A 20432-nucleotide genomic window follows, 5' to 3' on the forward strand; every position below is an offset into this window, starting at 1 on the left:
CTCCAGGGGCCACCCCATTCAATGCAAATCAGTGTCATGCAGCAAGGATGCCACACACTGCGCCTGTCACTGAGCCACAGAGGACAGTCCCATGTTTTTATGGCAGGAAGAGGAAAACCAGGCCTACATCACCACACTACTTCCTTCATCAGATCAATAGATACAAGCCTGTATCTGCTCTATTTTTCTGTGCTGCTTGTGTAAACAAGAGGATCAGCAGCTGGTGTACAGTTACAAAGATAAAACACAACACTCAAATATTTCGAACCATTAAAAAACACATCCAATATGCTCACCTGTAGCTGGAAAAACAGTTCCTGAAGCAACATTTGTTTGTGTTCAAATGCCACAATGGAACTAGTAACAGGGTGATCTACTACAAAGGTTCCTCTTTCAAGTTCCCTGAAAACCCGCCACCAATGAAAAATATATTGTAGGTGAGTGTACCTGAAAACACAACGCAGTTACTGTAACCTTGAAAGGCAGGTAAATGTACTGTTTTGATCCTGTGACGAGGTGAACAGCAACCCCTTCATCATGACTCATGCTGATGTATTCATTTGTAGACAAGTCACTGACTGAGTTAAAGAGTAAATAAGCACAGAGAAGATGGACTTATTCAATTATGTACCAATAGTAGCACACTAATCCTGAGAGTACAATCTCAAATTTCTAACATCTTGAGTCTGGAGTAAATCAAATGATGTGCCTGTGTACGCAAGCAACTACTGAAAATGATGAATGACACAAAAAAAAAGTGTTTGCTATCAGCCAGGCAGAGTGCCATCATGTGATTCTGATGGTGAGTTACCACCACTACAGCCGTATCCCAACCAGAACTCCTGTGGCGCAGGCAGGGGGGGGGGGGGGGGGGGGGGGGGGGGGGTGGGGGGGGGGGGGGGGGGGGGGGGGGGGGGGGGGGGGGGGGGGGGGGGGAGGGGGGGGGAGGGTGGGGGGGGGCAATAATCTGCCTGTGTACAGGGACAACAATTTCAAACAACATTCCTCAGATTCTGCAACGGTGGCACATTTGCGTCAACAGGCTGTGATGTGATTGGGTGGGAGGTGACTGGTATTTTCTAAATAGAACAGGAGAGCCACAGAAAGTCACTGTCTGCATCATTACACCATGCTGTTGCGTCTCCCCGGGTCACATGCCAAGTCTCCCTGCGTACCACACACTGGACAGATGTAGTCTCATGACTGTTGAGAACATTTTGACACTAAAAGGCGTTACTGGTACAACATGCCCAGGAAAATGTTCTCTCTGCAGACTGTTCAAGGAGATGAGCCAACCCTGCAATAACATCATAATCAGGTTTATCTCAAGTTGACATCTAAACTCTGTTTAATTTTTTACATTAATATGCTTGAAATAAAAAACTACATGTTTTCAGTAGATGGCAGATGGCATAACTATCATCCCAGTGTCCAAACTTTGTCCAAACTTACACATGCCCAGGGGAATGTTTCTCTCTGCAGACTGTTTCTGCTGCTTTGGATAAAAGCGTCTGCTAAATGACATTGTAACATTGAAACATTGTAACTGTTTATTGCATACAGAACCTCAAGGAGATGGAGCCAAACCTGCAATAACATCAGTACATCTAGGTTTTATCTTAGTTGACATCTAAGCTCTGTTTATAATCTTTTTCATTAAATGCTTGAAATAAAAAACGACATATTTTCAGTAGATGGTAGATGCATAACTATCATCATTGTAGGTGTGATGATAACAGAGAGTAGTGACACATAACCCTGTACAAGCTACCCACGCACATTTTGGCCACTGTACTGATTACAATGGATACAAATGAGAGCATCAATCTATTTACCTTTTCTGTATAAGGTTCCCAGAGTCCAAACGTTGTCCAAAACTTACAACATGCTCAGGGAAAATGTTCTCTCTGCAGACTGTTTATGCATATGTGAGAGATCCAAGAAGGACTTATTAAAAACCAAACAAATACTTATAGGGGTCCCATATTAACATTGTCAAATCAATAGTCCTTGTTGGATCTCTCACACATACAGAACCTCAAGGAGATGGAGCCAAACCTGCAATAACATCAGTAAACCTAGGTTTATCTTTAGTTGACATCTAAGCTCTGTTTAATCTTTTACATTAATGTGCTTGAAATAAAAACTACATATTTTCAGTGGATAGCAGATGCATAATATCATCACTGTAGGTGTGATGATAACAGAGAGTAGGGAAACATATCCCTATAGAAGCTACCCACGCACATTTTGCCGCTGTACTGATTACAATGGATACAAATGAGAGCATCAATCTATTTGACCTTTCTGTATAAGGTTCCCAGAGTCCAAACTTTGAGCTGGGCCCCATTTTGAGAACCACAACAGGGTGTCAACAAGTCAAAACAAAGATATAGCCCTCCACTTTGTCTGCTGTGTGGTGATGCAGCAGCAGTGCTACAACAGAGCAGCAGCAACAAGCTAGCTGAGCTAACGCAGGCTGAGCGCAACAATGTTGTCTGGCAATAAATGTTTCACTCCAACGAGTAAACAAACGCAGTGGTAGATCATAACAATGAATGAGCTCCTCGACTGTTGAGCTCATTTGTTTTCATTTGCCTGCTGGGCCATAAAGTACGAGCAAAAACAACTTTCTCGCAGAGGGGGAAGCGTTTTAAAAGTAACATGACTGCAGATATTTTGGCCCTGAGGGTTGTCTCCAAAAGTGCTTCATTGTCAAAAATGAATGGCTAACATCTGAAGAGAGGCTCGCTGTTGTTTGTGGAAAAACAACATCGCGTTGTAATACACTGCAGGACGTTTATAAGCTCCCCATGTTGCTGCTTAAATAACTTCCACAGCGACTTGAAGGCAGGAAAGTACCTCATTTCAGGTTTGCATTTAGCGATAGAAAGGATATGGGGCCTAGCAGGGCAGCCTGGGTGAGAATAACCGCATCCCATGTAGTACAATGGGGACCTACCCTGTCTAGCTGTCGACCTCTTGTAGTTAACCATGCGAAGGAAACGCGGACATTTACCTGGACCAGGAATTCAACAATGTGTCCGTCTCATGCTAGAGGGTAGTTTCGGCGGTATTTTAAGTTGATAAGTCCTTCAACAATCTGGACAAAAGTGCTCTCATTTACTCCGTTTCTTTGCCTTTCTTCCACTACACCTCCCAAACGCGCTGTCTGCAATGCCTCTGTGGCAGCTCGCTCTCCCGGGTCCTAAGCCGTCCATGTTTATCACTCATAGAGGAATAGAGGGGCTGTCAAGCCGTCCCATTGAAAAAAAGCTTATGCGGGGGCTGCGTGGCCTTGTTGAACCCTGTGCTGTTTTATCTTTGGCGGTGGTTTACCTAAAACGGGGTCCTGGGAGCTGTAGAGGGCCCTGTGGGGTTTCCACTGCAAAGAGGGATGTCTGAGATTTTCACTCGCAGCAACAATAGCAGGAGTACGGAAGAGGATTAGGGCCACTGAAAAAAAAAATCAAGGTCAAATTTTTTTTTTAAATTATTATCCTGAGATTAAAGTCAGAATTCTGAGAAAAAAGTCAGAATTCTGAGGTTAAAGTCAGAATTCTGACTTTTTTCTCAGAATTCCGAGAATAAAGTCAGAATTCTGAGAATAAAGTCAGAATAATAATAAAAAAAATTGACCTTAATTTTTTTTATTTTCAGTGGCCCTAATCCTCTTCCATACAGGAGATATTGTTGGAGGCCATTTTTCTCTGTTGCAACTTCTTTTGTTAATGATTTTATTTTGAAATTTGGAGACTTGCAGTGAGAAGTGGTTGCAATGCATTTATTCGAAATATTTCAAGTGGTTTCTTTATTTGACTCAAAATAAAAACATTTCCCCTTAGTTGTCATCACAAAAACATCAGAATATTTGACTCATCAATGAAATAACTAATAATTTTCTGTAGAATATTTTAAAACACAATTAAAATACGTTTTCATCAAAATTCCTTTAGTCATGTGAAAAATAATTTGATTATGTATAAGTACAAAATGTGCTCAAAATTTGACCAAAACTTGCCATATTTCCTGTAAGATGCCAAAATATTGTTTTTGTTAATTATAAGTAAGTACAACAATAAAAAAAATGTAATCACTGTAGTGAACGTATGAAAAAATATTGATCCCCAGATAATTAAGAGATGTTGCAATGTAACTGTAATGTGAATAGCAAATCAGAAAACAGGTAACAGCAAGATGCACTTGAGCTGTCTGTCTGTTGCCACATCAGTAACTTAATGTTTATTTTTGGAGACACCTACATTAAAACCATTAGCAAACAGGTTTGGTGATGCTAGAAGAAAGTGACATTATTTTCCTCTAGGGGGCTGTGAGTTGGAAATGGCTGATGTAATTTAAATTCAAAAGCAGGGTCTTGTCTATGAAATCAAGTTCAGAGTCAAATTTTACAATTATATCTGTTACTGTTACTGTGGCCAGAGCAAAACTCAATTAAATGCACATTAAGGCATATCTTTATTCTGACACCTTAGCCAATCATTTGCATCCTTGCTGAGGTGTAAGCAAGTTTCCTGGAGCTCCAACTGCATCACAAAGTCCTCATCAGTAGGTGGAGTGAAACCAAACCATAAACTGAGCTTGCTTTTCAACAAATCCATACCCAAGATAAATGAGCCATCTTCACCAGCTGATGAAGACAATGGGACTGTTTAAAGCTCCATGAAAGGTTGTGAACCCAGCATTATTTGTCTGTTTTTTTGTTCTACTTCATCTGCTTCATGAACTCACCTGCTCAGTAATTAATAAATGACACCAGTTGTGCAGACAGTAAACACAGCTGCTTAATGCTACATAATACCAGCAATAGATATTAAAAAAAAAAAGGTACTTGATCTGATAGACACGTGTTAAAGAAATGTTACAGCTTTAAGGTTTATCTGTGGAATTATGACAAATTATAAACCTGGAAGTTATTCTGGATTATTTAAGATTAACAGTCATCAACAGAAACAAAGAACAGCACACTGGAGCAGCAGGAGTTAAACCAGTTTAGGACAGGTACAGACAGGTCTGCTCAGTGGAGGAAGTCAGGGATCCTCTGTATCAAATGAAGCCTGAAGATGACTCGGCCTGCACAGGCACTGTCTATGTGTGATTATTCCCTGCACTGAACAATCTTTCAGTATAATTTTATCCAAAAGGAAGTGCACTGAAATATATGATGGAAAATTGTAAGTCTTCGATTTTGAGCGGTTGCACAATACTACAAAAAAAAAAAGTGTTACAAGAGTAGGATAGCAGGGCCAGCTGCCAGTGTTCCCTCTGTGATGAAAAACTTAGTGGCCTCTGCCCTCTGTCTTTGCTGTCATTTCCCCTCTTTGTCACTCACACTGTAATGTGCTCCTCTCTGCTACTATGTGTCAGCCCTGCCAAGCTGTTCCTGTCATACAAACAGAGCCGAGTGAGGTTATCCCACTTTTTCTGCTGTTGTTATTCAGTGCAGTGCCATCCTCCTCCTCCTCCTCCTCCTCCTCCTCCTCCTCCTCCTCCTCCTTCCCTGTCGGCTGCTGTTTTGCAGGTTCAAAGCTAAAGTAACTAGATCAAAGAGTCAAAGTGAGTTAATAACATTTTTCCTGCCAAAGGCTCATCTGATCTCCTCTCTTGTCTGCCTGCAGTATCAGTCCATAATGTAACAAACCGAACAGAGCAGAGCTTAATGGGCTGTTGAAGGAGAATAGATAACATGCGGCAGCAACAATTAGACACAGAAGGGCAGGAGGGCCATAATAGGGAGGAAGTGGTGGGGGGTCCGACCAATACAGCATCTCCCGGCAACTGCAGTGCAATGTTGCTCCAACTGTCACATTATTTCCCAGGATGTATTATCCACCTGTTATGCAGCTTTGGATGCACAGCACCAGATTCAAATACTTAGTTTAAGATGCATAGAGAGTCTGTTGCAATGCATAAGCAGTTTGTTGGCCTCTGAGTGGAAATGCAATGCAAACAAAAGTTAGAAAAATATAACAATAGCCAATTTTTAGAAATTGCATTGACTGTATGGTAGAAATGTGTGTTGATATCTGCAGCATTAATACAATGAAAAGCAGTAAATAACTAAAGTAATACTAAAGAAAGCAAATAAAACACATCATAGAACATGGGCCATTAAAATGTGCTACTTATTTTATTCAATTTGTCAAACAGCTTTTTTAACAAGTGAATCTATTGTTCTGAAGATTAAGCCTCACTCACTATCACTCATTGTAACATAATGCTGCACACCAGCATTATTCAGATTTACAAAATATTATGTGGAATTCTTCGAAAGACTGAATCCCAAAATTTTTAGGCTGAATTTCTCTGAAAATTGTATGAAATTCTGTGGTGCTGGTGGATAAGTCACGCGTCCTATGTACAGAGGCCATAGTCCTTAATAGGCAGCCAGGGTTCGACCCCAAGCTCCAAGCCCCCCCCACCCCTCTTGTGTGAATTTGGTCCAGTTGGGGGAGTGATGTGATGTGATGTGGTTCACTCGGTGGCTGGATGGCTGGCTGGTTGGTTGGCCGGTCAGGCTACACTGGAATGCGGGCTCTTTTGTTTGTCTGAGAGAGAGAGGAGTGGGTCAGGGGGAGAATGCCATTGATGAGTGCAGAGAGGAAGAAAGAACCTCCAGGAAGTGTTCTCTCTCTCTCTCTTTCTCTCTCCCCGCTCCCCCACTCTCCCACTCCCATTCTCTCTCCCTCTCTCTCTTTCTATCTTTCTCTGTGTGTGAGAACCTTCACCGTTCTGAGCCCCTCTCTCTGAGGCCACCGTCCCCAGGCACAACCACTGCTTTGTCTTGCCCTGTGAACACACACCCCTCCTCTACTGGGCGCCTACATTTGCCAGGGCCAGAGAAACACAGGGCCACTGCTCCTATTCTTATCCACATCGCTGCTCCTGCATGTATGGATGGTGTGAGTGAGTTTCTGAATGGTAAATTGTTTTTCCTGCGGCAAACATCTGATACTTCTCTCAAACTTACAGGTGATTTCTCTGTATTAAAAAGCTCATTTATATAGAGTTTGCAACTAAATACCAATTAATTGGAGCAAATAAAGCTTTTATTCAGGGAGCATGACTCTGTCTCCCTCATGATCATCTGGACATGACCACAGAGCACATTTCCTCGCTCTGTAACAGTAACAGCCAGACTAAAAATGGAATAAAGCAGTAAGTGGATAAGAATCTCGCCAGTGGCCCCTTCCGACCAGTGGCTGCCGCCTCTCGTCACATTGCTCATTCCCCTCTGTGTCAGGAGGCTGTGAGGAGCTGCAAATGGCCTTTTCAAAACACACGGCAGCTGGAACACAGGGCAACGGTGACTGAAGCAGTTGGGGGAGCACAGGGAGGGACAGGAGGAGGAGGAGGGGGGGGGCACGAGATGAGCAGCTGCAACCTCAAGCCCCTTGTTCCTCTGCTGTGCCACCATCTCAAGCTTTAACAATTGCAGAGCAGACTCCAGAGAAGTGTTTTTTTTAAGTGCCTGAACAAATATGTGACTTTTTTCCCCCCCAAACTCTAAAATTCCTGTCTTAAGACAATTTAGGCTAACTAAATCAGAGCCAGGAGCTGGTGTGGTCTGGGAAAACAAAGGCACTGGGTGGTGTGGTGCCAGGGAATTCCACAACCCAAAGCAGGATTAGAGTGAACGGCCCAATAGTCTAATAACCCTCCAAATTACAAAGAATGATTTATAACTCTCTGTATCAATCTGGCTAAACTATTGATGTGGACGTTGGTTACACAGAAACCAGTTCAGCTTTTCCTTCACCCACAGCAGATGTTAAACCACACGAAACATTGTGGGAAACTTGCAAATCCGATTTAAATTCATGATTTTAGCTTATAAAACACTTCAACTTCAAACAAGTCTTTAAAAAAAAAAGGGAAAACAGGGAGCAATTTTTCAAATACTTGTGCTCAAATAACACATTTTAATTTTCAACTTCAATAATGACTCTCATCATGAAGTTTTACCTATGAAATTAAGATGTATTTGTCTCTAACTGTGCTTTCTTTTCTTCTGTACAACTTTAAGATTCACCACAGTGTAAGTCCCTTCCTCTTTCCTGGGACAGGTGTTTTAAACAAACAGCCAATTGCTGCTCCCAGTGTACTCTGCTACTTGCTGCCGCTGTGTGAATTCACGCAGTAGTACAGAACTTATTGTGGCGGCGCGCTATCGCGAGACTTGTGCCATTATCAACCTGCTTGACACACAGCAGCGCTGAGTGCAGCCTGCCTTGCCAGGGTCGGACTGAAGCTCAAGAAACGACAAGGAGAAGCGAACATCTGGCCGAACATCATGAAAGGACTGCAGGGCTTTTAGCGAAGAAGACGACGATACCAGAGGGGAGTAAATGTAAGTGGAGTGCTTTTGTTGCTTTGAATCGGAGGAAGCTAAAGTTAAAAGAGTGTCCCCCTCGCCGCTTCGTTCAGCGCAGTTGGCTTTGCTGTGAGTTCCTCTGCTGTTTAAAAGGCTCCCAGCAATGCGTTTCCCAACACGGACATGGAGCTCGGTTTACTGCGCCCTTGGCTCCCCCTGCTTCCTAATCACACTTTTATTTCCCTTTTTAAAAATGACTGCTAATGCTCGTAAAATAATACTTACGCACGGGGTTCTCGGAGGCATCCAACTTTAATATCAATTTCACGTTAGTTTTTTTTCTGCTATCTGTTTTTTCTGTCGTGAATCAGCCCATTTAAAACAAATATTTCACAGTTGTGCGCGTGTCTCATAAGTGCGTAAAAAGGGCTACAAAGCGTTTAATTCTCATCGAGGATCTCGGTTGCAGTTTTTCTTGCTAATAACTGACCCTATTTAAAGTTTGCTGAATTTCGTGTTATCTTGTGACATTAATAAATCAGCCTCTCTTTCTTTTTTACAAGTCGTGTGTCTGGGTTTAGCCCAGAGTTAACATATGGCATAAAGGGGAGCACAGCTGGAGGTAGCGTTCCATTGCGGTGATGTCAGAGCAGCTGACTCCACAGCTTGCAGTGTAATTAGCAAACAGAGCACCAGTTTACCTCACTCTGCACAGGGCTTATTTTTCACGTTAGCCTCCTTCCTCCTTGGACGAAGGGGATCACTTCCAGTTCCACTCCCAGCGTGTTCTGTAAACGCTGCTGTTTGTAGTGCGTTTGGAAAGGCGCCTGTGCGTCACTTTTCGCGAAATTTGGAAGCTCGGGAAGTAGGACACACTGCTCCAAACCGGACTACTTTGGATCACTGGGAAGTGGATCCGTTTACACTGCTACATGGGTGGGTGAGCGCAGCGCAGCGTATCCTGCACCACTGGAAAGAATGTAGGATTTGTGTTCTCAAGTTGGATAAAGTTATTGATGTTGTTCTTTTGTGTAAAAATCTTTCTGGATGAAGTTCCATAATTGGAAAGTATTTTATTTACTTAAATTCGAAATCCAAAAAGGTTTAGAGTGTCATATGTTTGCTCATTCTTCTAAATATGTTGCTTTATTTTGGCCAAAGTTTCCCTTAATCCTATCTCTGCTACTTGGTGCTTGTTTCTGATACACAACCGCTGCTCCGCTCTGCCCTATTAAAGGCTTCATTTCGTTTATCCAGTGTCCTGTTTTTCCTGTTTTCACCAGGTTATGAAGGAAGAATGGAGTTCCCAGACCATAGCCGCCAGTTTGCTGCATGTGTCTGAGTCAGCAGCGTCACCAAGGTTTCCTCTGTGACTGCACTGTTCTTGTCGGTGAGGCTCGATTCAAAGCGCACAGAGCCGTGCTGGCCTCCTGCAGCATGTACTTCCATCTCTTCTACAGGGACCAGCTGGACAAAAGGGACGTTGTGCATCTCAACAGTGACATTGTGACAGCCCCGGCTTTCAGTCTGCTCCTTGAATTTATGTATGAGGGGAAGTTGGAATTCAGCACTCTCCCGGTGGAGGATGTCCTGGCAGCAGCCAGTTACCTCCACATGTATGATATTGTGAAAGTGTGCAAAGGCAAGCTGAAAGATAAGGAATTCTCCTCTCTTGATGAAAAGATGAGCGAAGGTTTGGGACTCAGCTGTCTGGACAGGGAGAACTCCTCAGATGGCGAGCTGCACAGTAAGCAGCTCATCCGGCGACTGCCCCAGACACAGTCTCAGGGGCTTCACAGGCCCCCCCTGGCACAAGAGTTTGACACAGACAACAGCGAAGTCAGGCTGGCTGTCCAGATTGTGATAGGTCTACACAGAGCAGGCAGAAGGCAAACGGTCACTCTGGCAGGTCCCCGGACCTTGTAGGTGTCAATTATGTGTCAGCGGAGGCCGAGCCCTGCGTCCAAACAGCTGGAAAAACAAAAGCTGATGTCAGTAGTTCCACCGTATCGCTGTCCCAGAGGTCCCGGCTTCAGATGACATGGACTGTGCACTGGATTTGTCTTTCAAGCCTCTGTCTAGCAGAGATCCCTTACACCCCTCCTACGTCTCGGGACAGCTGGCCCTCGACAGCCAGCAGCAGGGCACTGAGCCACTTGTTAAAGACGAACACGACTTGCTGTCAGAGCAGGAGGACAGTGAGCCGATGAGCCCTGAGAGCCAGCGCTTTGGGAATAGTGCCAGGAGCTCGGTGGTGACAGGGTTCGCTGCCCTCTTCCCAGGCAACAACGGCTCCACAGCCGCCCTGCTCTCCCAGGAGGAAGACCTGAATGGACGAGGAGGGGGAGGCCTGCAGGGGGAGGGAGGGCGCCCCGGGCAGGGAGCTAGAGGAGAGGAGGGGGAGGCTGCTAGGGGACAGCGAGGAGGAGGAGGAGGACGACTTGGCCTCTTCAGACATCTCCACCTCCAGCGGGGTGCTCCTGCCCCCAGGCCAACAGGTGTGTGTGTGCCCCCTCTGCAGCAAAGTCTTCCCCAGCCCCCATGTGCTGCAACTGCACCTCAGCTCACACTTCCGCGAGAAGGACGGTGCCCCGCTCCAAGCTGTCCCCTGACGGCTCGGTCCCCACCTGCATGCAGTGCAACAAGACCTTCTCTGCATGTACACTCTTAAACGCCATGAGCGCACACACTCTGGCGAGAAGCCATACACCTGTGGCCAGTGTGGCAAGAGCTTCCAGTACTCCCATAACTTGAGTCGGCATGCTGTAGTTCACACCGTGAGAAGCCTCACGCCTGTAAGTGGTGGTGAAAGGCGCTTCACCCAATCTGGAGACCTGTACCGCCACATCAGGAAGTTTCACTGTGGCCTTGTCAAGACTCTTGCCATTGGATAAAACACCTCCCACCAGTGCCACAACATGAGACAAGAATGTCTTTTCATACACTGAATTCTACTACTGAACAGTGCTTTATTCAACACACTCATTTTCAGTTTGTTGGGAGACATATCATTTGGATTCTACCCCATGTGGCATTTGTCGAGTTAAAGATGTAGCAACTGTTAAACTGGAGCTGTTTTCTGTGCGTAGACGTACGTGATGGTCAGAGGTTGTTAGGAGAAACATGGCCGCTGTGAAACTCATGCTGGATCTGCTGTGTGGATGAAGGTGAACAAATCAGATGATGCACTTGTTTGTTTCTGTCTTGTTTGTGTCAATCTGTTGAGTTTATTTGAGGAGTATATTTGCTGAAAAAAAAAAAATCTATGTTCAAACCCTATGGGCTAAATGCTGATAGCTACTGCTAACATAGTTAATACAATCTTCAGAGAGAATGAGACTTTTATTTGTGCACATGGGAGATCAGAACCGTCCGCGTAGCAATATATGATTTTTTTAACTCCTATATTATATTATTATTATTAATATTTTATTTATTTTTGGGAGATTTGTTTAGTCCTTAACAAGTAAACTATCATGAGGCAGCAAAACTAATGAAGTCGACTACTGGAAGTTTCTTTTTTATTGGAAGGAGAATATTTTTGTCCTGTTAAAATGAAGTTGTTTATAACAAGAGACAAGCAGACCATCACACCACCACATTTCTTCTTGCCTTGGGGAGCTTTGCTTGCTCTTTAGTTGCCAATGTGAGCAAGCACATGTTGATGGAATGACCTTGTAATTGCTACTTTAAAGAAAGTTGTCTAATCAGAAGAGGGGCGGAGAGTGGTTAAAAGCTAACGCCTGGAACACTGGTGCCTACTGAAATTTCAACACTCCACCTCATGTGCTTACCTAAACAAGAATGAAACATGTCTTGTGTTCAAAATCAGTCAGTTTTCAGGCCTTATATAAAAGAAAAAAATGGATGACACTCCACATACCAGGTGGTAACAAAGGCATCTGTCTGATCTGGACTGAGTGCCCTTAAAAAATGTTCAAGAATGTAATCCAAACTCTTCTGGAGAATTTTTTTTATCAGCTTGTTTGATTTGTAAGCACATATTTTCCAGTGAATTGCCTTGTTGTTTCCTGGTATGGCGTTAAGAGTGCACCGTCACAGTGTCGAGGGCAGGAAGGAGACGAAGGTGAATGAGTAGCGCTGTGCTCCTAGTGCCATTCACATAAACCTACTGACCTTTCTTTCTTTGAATTATCATATCTTCTTACTGTCTGTGTTACTACTGATGAAGCTGGAGCCTTAAGTGATGCTCTTTTTGCAAGAACCTTCAGGCCAGGAGAGGATTTCTGGGTTCTTAACAGGGGCGCAGCACTGAAAGTTCATGATGTTGTTGTCTCATCTGTCCTGAGAAGACTTGATCCGATTTATTTATTAGTTTGACTTGGTTCAGGGTTTACTGTAGGCATAGTTTTTATTTCTATAAGCTTGAAAGACGTCAAGTCTTGCCTAGCGATCTTGGTACTCATTATCTGGTATTGGGGCTCATTTTCTCTGTGCAAATCAAGTTACTGTAATCACATTTAATACACAGTGTAGAGAGATCTCTGCGGAGTGTTCAAGATTTGTCACATGGATCATAGAGAAGCACTTGTTTTTCTAGCATGCATATAGTTTCAACACTATTGTCTAGGCTGCTATTTCTTACTATGTGTATATTTAATGTAAATATATAACCTATTTATCAAACTGTTTGTTTTTTCCGTGTTAAGGTGGAGAGAGTCAGGTGTCTTATTACGGCTGCAGTCTCTTAAAGTGTCACATTCTCCACATGAAGTTTGGTTCGTCTTCCATTCATGATCAGACCCACTACAAATCAGAACAGTTCACACGGCTCTGACTGCTGTTCTCCCACAGGAGACAGTTGTTCACAAGCACAGCCACACTGATACAGCATTGGCTACCTATAGAAACGAGACAATACAGGCATTGTCCCCCCTTCCTTACTCCCCACTGAATCCCAGGTAGTTCTCAAGGGATCATTGTGTGTCTCCCTCCGAGCTGTTGGGAGAAAAGGCAGCACAGTTTTTTCTCTTTGCACTTTTTTCCTGTATTGAATGGAGCCGTTGGAATGTGAGAAATGTATTTAGCAAAAGGGGAGCAAGGACACTGTAAACAGGTGTATTGTTTGGAGGCATCAAAGAACAGCCCCCCCTCATATCCCAGCATGCATTAGATAAACGCTTCATTTTCTCTACACGGAGGAGATGCCACGGTGGTTTGATTGCACATCTATCAAGAGAATATCAGAATTATCTGAGTTTTCTTTTTCCAAGTGAGACAGACAACAGCATGTCTGGAAACTTTTACAATGAAGGGTAGATGTAGGTGCTGATTACCTGTCCATTTCAACATAGACACCCTAAGGTGTGTTTTTCTGCCTTTTTGTTTCAACCACCCAGACTTCTTTCAGAACAGAAATGAATTCACATTTCGTTTGCATTTATTTGGGAGATTATTTTTAAACGCAGGAGCCCGAGTCAAGGAGGAATCAAACCATTTCCTTCAGAATTGGAGCGATCTGTTCTCACTCTCCTCCCTGACGGGGGCTTGAGTGAACTTGGCTCGTGCAAATTTCTGCAAGAAATGTGATTTGGCTTCCTGATTACTTGCACAAACACTCCTGTTGTTCACGACTTTAATCACTCCTGGTAGTGGTCGGAGTCATAGATATGTTTCAGATGAACTGTTAATATTGTATATTTCAATCAGATCACACAGGAATGTAGGTTTTTCACTGTTTCAGTTTTTTTAAAGGAACATTCTTATGTGGTGCAAAATGAGTAGCTTGGTTCTGTAATGTACATGTGTACACAGGTAGAAAACTAACAATTTGTGATTTTTTTTTTCCTTTTTAATTGTTGCAGTCTTTATTTATACCTCCAGGATGGTCACCAAATGTGCCTTGTAGACACACAGATAGGTGTTGCATCTGGAGAAGCCCTTTTTCTATATTTACATTTTGCCCTTGACTGCGGTGGTAAAGTTGGCATCATGGCAGCTGTGGTGACACTGACTGCTGTTTTTTCTATCATATCAAAATGTAAAGTAAGACAAACTAAAAGTTTGCAGTCTGATCATTTTTTGCTGCTTTGCGAGAGATTACATTGACATTGTTTTGAGATATACTCGACCGTCTTTTATTTCTGTGAATAAATCTGTTTCTTGGACATATTCAACTGAAGACAAGCATTTTTGTGATTTGGCGTTTAGTCAGCCGATACTACTGGGAACTAACATGTCAGCTCCTTTGGTTAACGTCACTGTTGAATGTGAAACACTGAGATTTTGACTGTTGAATGGAAACAGTGCTACTCTTGATGGAGGGCTATGTTCGCCTGCCTCATGCTGTATGATCTTTAAGTCTAAAAACGACTGGAATTCTGTCCTCTGCAGGTTACAACTGTGAAATTGTGTATAATCATGAGAAATATTTATTATACATTTGCTTCTTGTGCAACATTTGACTGGCTCAGTTTTAATTTGGTAAAAAAAAAAACTTCTAAATGTCAAACGAAGATCTTTTTAATAGAATTTGTAGAAGTGCCATTAGAATTTAATATAATTTTTAATAAGAAAGGTATATTTTATAGTAATCACTTGCTTCAGTGTTAGTGGGGTAGAGATTTAGATGACAATCTTTATGCAGAATTGACATTGCTTAGATATGAAGGCAATTTAATTTCATCTGTAACTGTATGTGCATTTTCTTTGTTTGCGCTTCTGGAGTGTGCCTGTGTGTGTGCTGTGGAAATGTGACAATCTTGATTTAGGTCTTTCTTAAGATTATGCATAGAATTAAATGGAACAACTTTCATGCATTGTGTGGACTTCATTCATTTACAAATGTGTTTGTTTTTTTACTGTTTATATACACGATCAAATACACAAAGACTTCAACAACAAGCAGAAGAGTAAAACTTTCCAACTTAAGAGCATGATAGAAGAGCCTTTGTCTGACGCACAGCAGTAACATCAGCCACACAGTGTGTGTGTTTGTGTGTGTGTGTGTGTGTGTGATTCACTGCTATGTGTACAGAGACAACAGAATGTGATAATACTGCAGGTCGAACAGGCTCGGTCCCACTCAAACCGTAAACTGAGCTCAAGGACGGAGCAGGATGGGCTCCTATTGTGTCTGACCTGTTGCCATTACTCTCTAAGAGTAGATAACCTCGGACAACAAAGCCAGTTGACTTCATGTAGTTATTACCAAAACTTCACCTGATTATACCTGCCACAAAAATATAAACCCCACACTTCTATTTGTAAGTAAACACACACACACATACCAAAACATGTCATGCCAATTCAGTGGGCAGTTTCAATGGCGAGAACTTTTAATTATTTCCCGGCTGCACCATGAAAGAAATCCAGCTGCTCTGCTACGTGATCCCAATAGGGATATGCTCGAGTTCCCACCAACCCTCCCCCCAATCCCAGCTCACCCATTCTGGGAACACCATATAGACAAGGGCAGCATCTATCCACCCCCACAGGCCCCCGAAAACCACGGCCCCCAAACCTCGGCCTCATCCCTACACTCTATTGTGTGCGTGGGTAGTAGCTCAGCCAGGCTATTGTCTGGCCCAGCTCCCCAGCAAGTACTTTATGCACAAACAGACGACACAGCGGCGCTAGCCAGGCTGCTCCAACATAAAGAAAACAATGTCCTCCCAAGATCATTCATAAACACCCTGAGCAGCCCCGGCAGGCTCGCAGTAAATAAGGGCCCTCCCTCTGCAACACTGCAGCCACCTCACACTGTAAACATCCCCAGCAGCAGGCCTCAGAGAGCTCGCTGGCACCAGCTTCTCACATCTGCCTGACGAGACCCAGAGCTTAGACTGCCTCATGTGTGTGTGAGTGTGTGATTCTTATGGGCCCAAAACCTTCACATGGAAAGTCGTAGCCATGTGATAGGGCTTAGCTGCAGGGTGACGAGCCGGGATATGTGCAGTGTAACTCGATGGTGTAATAAAACATTCCTCTCTGAGGCTCAAAGCCTGGCTCATTTGGCCCTGTGTGGCTCTGTGTGTGTGTGTGTGTGTGTGTGTGTGTGTGTGTGTGTGTGTGTGTGTGTGTGTGTGTGTGTGTGTGTGTGTGTGTGTGTGTGTGTGTGTGTGTGTGTGTGTGTGTGTGTGTGTGTGTGTGTGTGTGTGTGTGTGTGTGTGTGTTTAGAGGTACTTGAGAGAAGTTGAGAGGAAAGTTGTAAGTGTCCACCACCTCAACAAGGCCAGCGGTGGGAGCCCTTGACCTCTGAGGGGACGGACTGCCAGGGACAGCTGGTGTGGCCTGTGTTTATTTATTTATTTCTTAACAAAAGACAGGTGGTCACACTTGAAAAGGGCACACAAACACAGTCACACATGCACTTGTGTACAGACAATGCGCACACACACACACACACATGCATGGGCAGATTTATTTTTCTCCCTCATACTTGCATATAGTTATCATCCACTTAATTGTAGAGGAGTCGTTGTTTTGACTTTCAGGTAATAACACTGTGCCCAAGAATTAAAAAATCAGTTCCCAATTAAGCAAATACACGTCTGGAGTCAAATATCTAAATAAGAGAGCATCATTGCCAACGTGTACAGCTGCATTCACAGACAGTCTAAAGCCTCAATCTGAGCTGTGTACGCCACATATGATCTGCCACAAGTGCATAAATGCATATCAACTAGTGCCCTCACACTGGGTTTGCCTTTTTTGGAGTGGCTCACCCTGACAGTGCCAAGACACTGTGTCCTTGGTCCACTGTACAGCTGTCACTTACTCACACTCGTTGACGCATATTTATAGCAGCAGCATCACTGGGCTCGTCGCCGCTCGCCTCTCACCGCACTCAGACCACAGCTGGTCTCCGAAAGAATGGGTGAAAGACAAAGCCACGTGCTCCCGCTGGCCGACTGCAGTTGGTCCTGTCTGCAGCGCTGTGGGTGATTATGTGGCCCCCTTTACTACTCGCAGACACCCAGCCTACACACGGAGTAGGCTGGGGAGGAGTTGAGGACTGTGGGTGGAGGGGCAGTGAGCCTGATGTTTAGAAAGTCTTGACAGCCCTTGTTCAGAAGACACATAAACCCATCACATCATTATTAAAGAGCAGGGGGGAGAGCATCTTTAGTGAGTGAACCCAGACTGACAAGTTCCACTCAAACAATGAAGTTCTGAATCCAGGCCAAAGTGAGTCTCCTGATTTTCACATCTGTGACACTGTTTCTTGTAAGTATTGAGGGATTGTCAGAGATAAAAATTGAATGAATACGTAATGTTTCATGATGTATTTTTCCAGGTGACATTCTTTTCTCCACTGTCATACACTATCCTCCCTTTTTCTCCATACAGGAGAAGGTGTGATTCAAACAGCTGGATAATGAAGACATGTTTGTTAATCTAACAGGGCTTTAGGTATGTGTTCATCACTTTGACTCATAATTCATGAGAGCGTTGCTCATCATCAGTTAGCATAAAGACTAATAGATGCTTATCTACAGTAGAATAGATTGACTGGAATCAAGTTTCCACATATCTCTGTGTGTAAAGACCTGCAAGGTTGATTTAGTGAAACAACAATTCTATACTAAAAAATGGTACCACATAATCAAAAGGTAGCTTTTTGTCTATATGGGGGAGAAATCTAGTATCAAAGATCATGGTTTATGTGTTGAAAGAAGGAAGGAAGGATGAAGGAAGGAAGGTAGAAAGAAAGAAAGAAAGAAAGAAGAAAAAAGAAAGAAAGAAAGAAGAAAGAAAGAAAGAAAGAAAAAAGGAAGAAAGGCAGAGAGAGAGAAAAAAGGAAGAAACAAAGAAACAAGCTGAATAAGCTTGAGGTGATCTCAGATGCTTTGTTCAGTTCAACCAATCGTCCACACTTCAGCGACATTTACTTTAAAATGTCTGTGAAGGCTCTCAGTCATCCTAGCAGGAGTGTATTCAGAGAGGTGGCCAGGGGTGGCATGGGCCCCCCTCTAAAATCTGAATTACCATTCCTACTGCCACCCAAAATCCTGAACTATCAATGCACTCTGGCTTAGGCTCATTTAACTTATTTCATGTCTATCATGTTTAAATGTGCTTCTATACCTTTCTCTATACAGATAGTATTTTTATTTTTATTTAGAATTTTTGGATTTGTGTTTAGGTTTATATATTTATTGTCCTTACTGTCTTGTATCAAGAATTTCTACCAGTCCAGTTGCCTTACGGATCAAGCTTTGGATTACTGTCTTGTTGTGTCCTTACTGTTTTGTTGTTAAGTACCAGTGTTCCATTCACCACGTCATATGCCTTGTGTGTGAGCTCACTTGGCAATTAAGCTTTCTTGAATCTTGAATCTTGAATCTTGAATCTTGAATCTTGAATCTTGACTCTTGGCTATTTCACTCATCAGAGGGGTTACAATCAACTGATGGGCTGAATTGAAGCAGGCTGCCAGTAGTTTTCTTTGCATATAAATATACCACACATTTTATTTTGTCTGTACTTTAAGTTATAGAAACATACTTCCCACATCTGCTTCATAAGGCAGGTGCATTGGAGAAGAATCAGTCTATCAAAATTTGCAAGCAAACTCCTTCACTAACTGTCAAAAGTACATTCATTGAATTTTTATTTATTTTGTGTATTTGTGTATTTGTGTCTTTGGACAAATCATCTTTCTCAGTCCTTAAAGGGACAGTGTAGTGGGGTTGTATAATGTACTAACAGTATTACTAACAGAGGATCGTGGTCAACTCTGCCCCTTTATTGAGAGACTGGCCAGAGAACTGGCAAACAGGGTCAAAGCTGCCATATAATTTAAACAATGTTTAGAAAGTCTGATTCAAACACCACTGTAGGCATGAATGTATGCTCCATTTATACATTTTTCAGTGCTTCACTTTGCTGTCAGAAAGTCCATTTCCTTTTTGCACTCTCCTTGGACGTGACAAGTGTGCCTCCAACTGGAGTGCACTGTTTGGGTCTGCAAGCTTGGAAAGAGACAAGAAACCAAACTAAATAAATAATAACTAAATAATGAGTGATTCTGTCAGTGGCAATGACATTCTGTTTACTGTGGATAGAAAAGAGCATTTTTATAAACTGGAGTTTACAGAGGAAGTCCAAAACTCAGCCAGCTGAAAGAGAAAGGGAAGAAACTTCTTTGCTAATTAGAGAGCAGAGAGATAAAGTTACCTGATGATGCAGGTGTGTAAACTGTGCAGAGGAACATGCGTTCCATCCATTAAAAGAAAAGTGCAAAGACAAACATGCTTTCTGACTACAAAGTGAAGTGCTGAAAAATGCCAAAATACAGCATACACTTACACTGACATTAGGTTTTGGGTCTGAGTTAAAAAAAACATTGCTGATTTACTTGGTAGTGTTGCCCTTGTTTGCAGCAGCTGATAGTGTAGCCCTGTGGGTATCCCTGTGGGTAATACAATGGACAAGAACCTTATACAACCTACTTAAAAAAAAAACCTGAACTATCCCTTTAAAGAATTAAGCTTAGAATTGTTAAATGTTGCCGTTCTGTTGTGTTACTTTTTTAAGTTAAATTAAAAAAGTTATGCACAGGATATAACCTCTTTGTATTTTAAATTCATTACTTTAAAAGGTGCATGGAGAGAAATAAATCATAAATAAATCTCATATATTTGTGTTTGTCTGTGCATGTACACACATACTTCATACCACACCTCCATGAGTCAGCGCCCCACCTGGGCCACCCCTGTCAAAAAAGTCTAGACATGCCCCTGCATCCATGTCAGGGTAGTTCTATGAGTTTTACCCAAAACACAAACTGGAACTGGATTAATTTTTTGAGGACATCTAACGTCTCATCAGAAAGGCTTCTATGTGTTTACTGATCTGAAGAGAAACAAAGAAAGTCTTCAAGAAAGTTCAACCACCTTGGATTAAACTTAACATCACTTAATAACTTTCTAAAACAGACAAATCTTTACATTTCTTTATAGAGATTAAGAATAAAGTCAACATTTGGCAATGTCCCTAAAAAAAATGCCTTTAAATCATAACACTGATTTTTTTTAAAGTCTAAAAACAAAACAAAATATTTTCTGCGTGTCGATTCATAATTTCAGCTCCATGATTCACAAGAATATTATTGATTTGTTCAAAACAAATCTCA

The 20432-nt window shown here is 42.7% G+C and overlaps 2 protein-coding genes across 6 annotated transcripts in view; one reads left to right on the forward strand and one right to left on the reverse strand.

Annotated features, from left to right (window-relative positions):
- akt1 (v-akt murine thymoma viral oncogene homolog 1) overlaps positions 1 to 3453 on the reverse strand; it is a 34185-nt gene extending 30732 nt beyond the window's left edge. For 2 of the 5 annotated variants that reach the window (XM_034674417.1, XM_034674413.1), the window contains exon 1: positions 3020 to 3309. The gene's annotated coding sequence lies outside the window, so the exon portion shown is untranslated. Of the gene's footprint in view, positions 1 to 2962; positions 3310 to 3339 lie in introns of those variants that run through there. The other 3 variants (XM_034674418.1, XM_034674416.1, XM_034674414.1) reach the window with 2 other exon arrangements.
- A 6167-nt stretch (positions 3454 to 9620) lies between these two features.
- Positions 9621 to 15107, forward strand: zbtb42 (zinc finger and BTB domain containing 42). Its single transcript, XM_034674419.1, is given in 9 exon segments — positions 9621 to 9659; positions 9662 to 10184; positions 10187 to 10360; positions 10363 to 10661; positions 10663 to 10923; positions 10925 to 10982; positions 10985 to 11104; positions 11107 to 11138; positions 11140 to 15107. Coding segments are annotated over 9 exon segments (1584 nt in total). The 5' UTR covers positions 9621 to 9629; the 3' UTR covers positions 11227 to 15107.
- Positions 15108 to 20432: the final 5325 nt, after the last annotated feature.

The sequence above is a fragment of the Notolabrus celidotus genome, chromosome 22 (assembly GCF_009762535.1).
Source record: "Notolabrus celidotus isolate fNotCel1 chromosome 22, fNotCel1.pri, whole genome shotgun sequence".
Taxonomy (NCBI): Eukaryota; Metazoa; Chordata; class Actinopteri; order Labriformes; family Labridae; genus Notolabrus; species Notolabrus celidotus.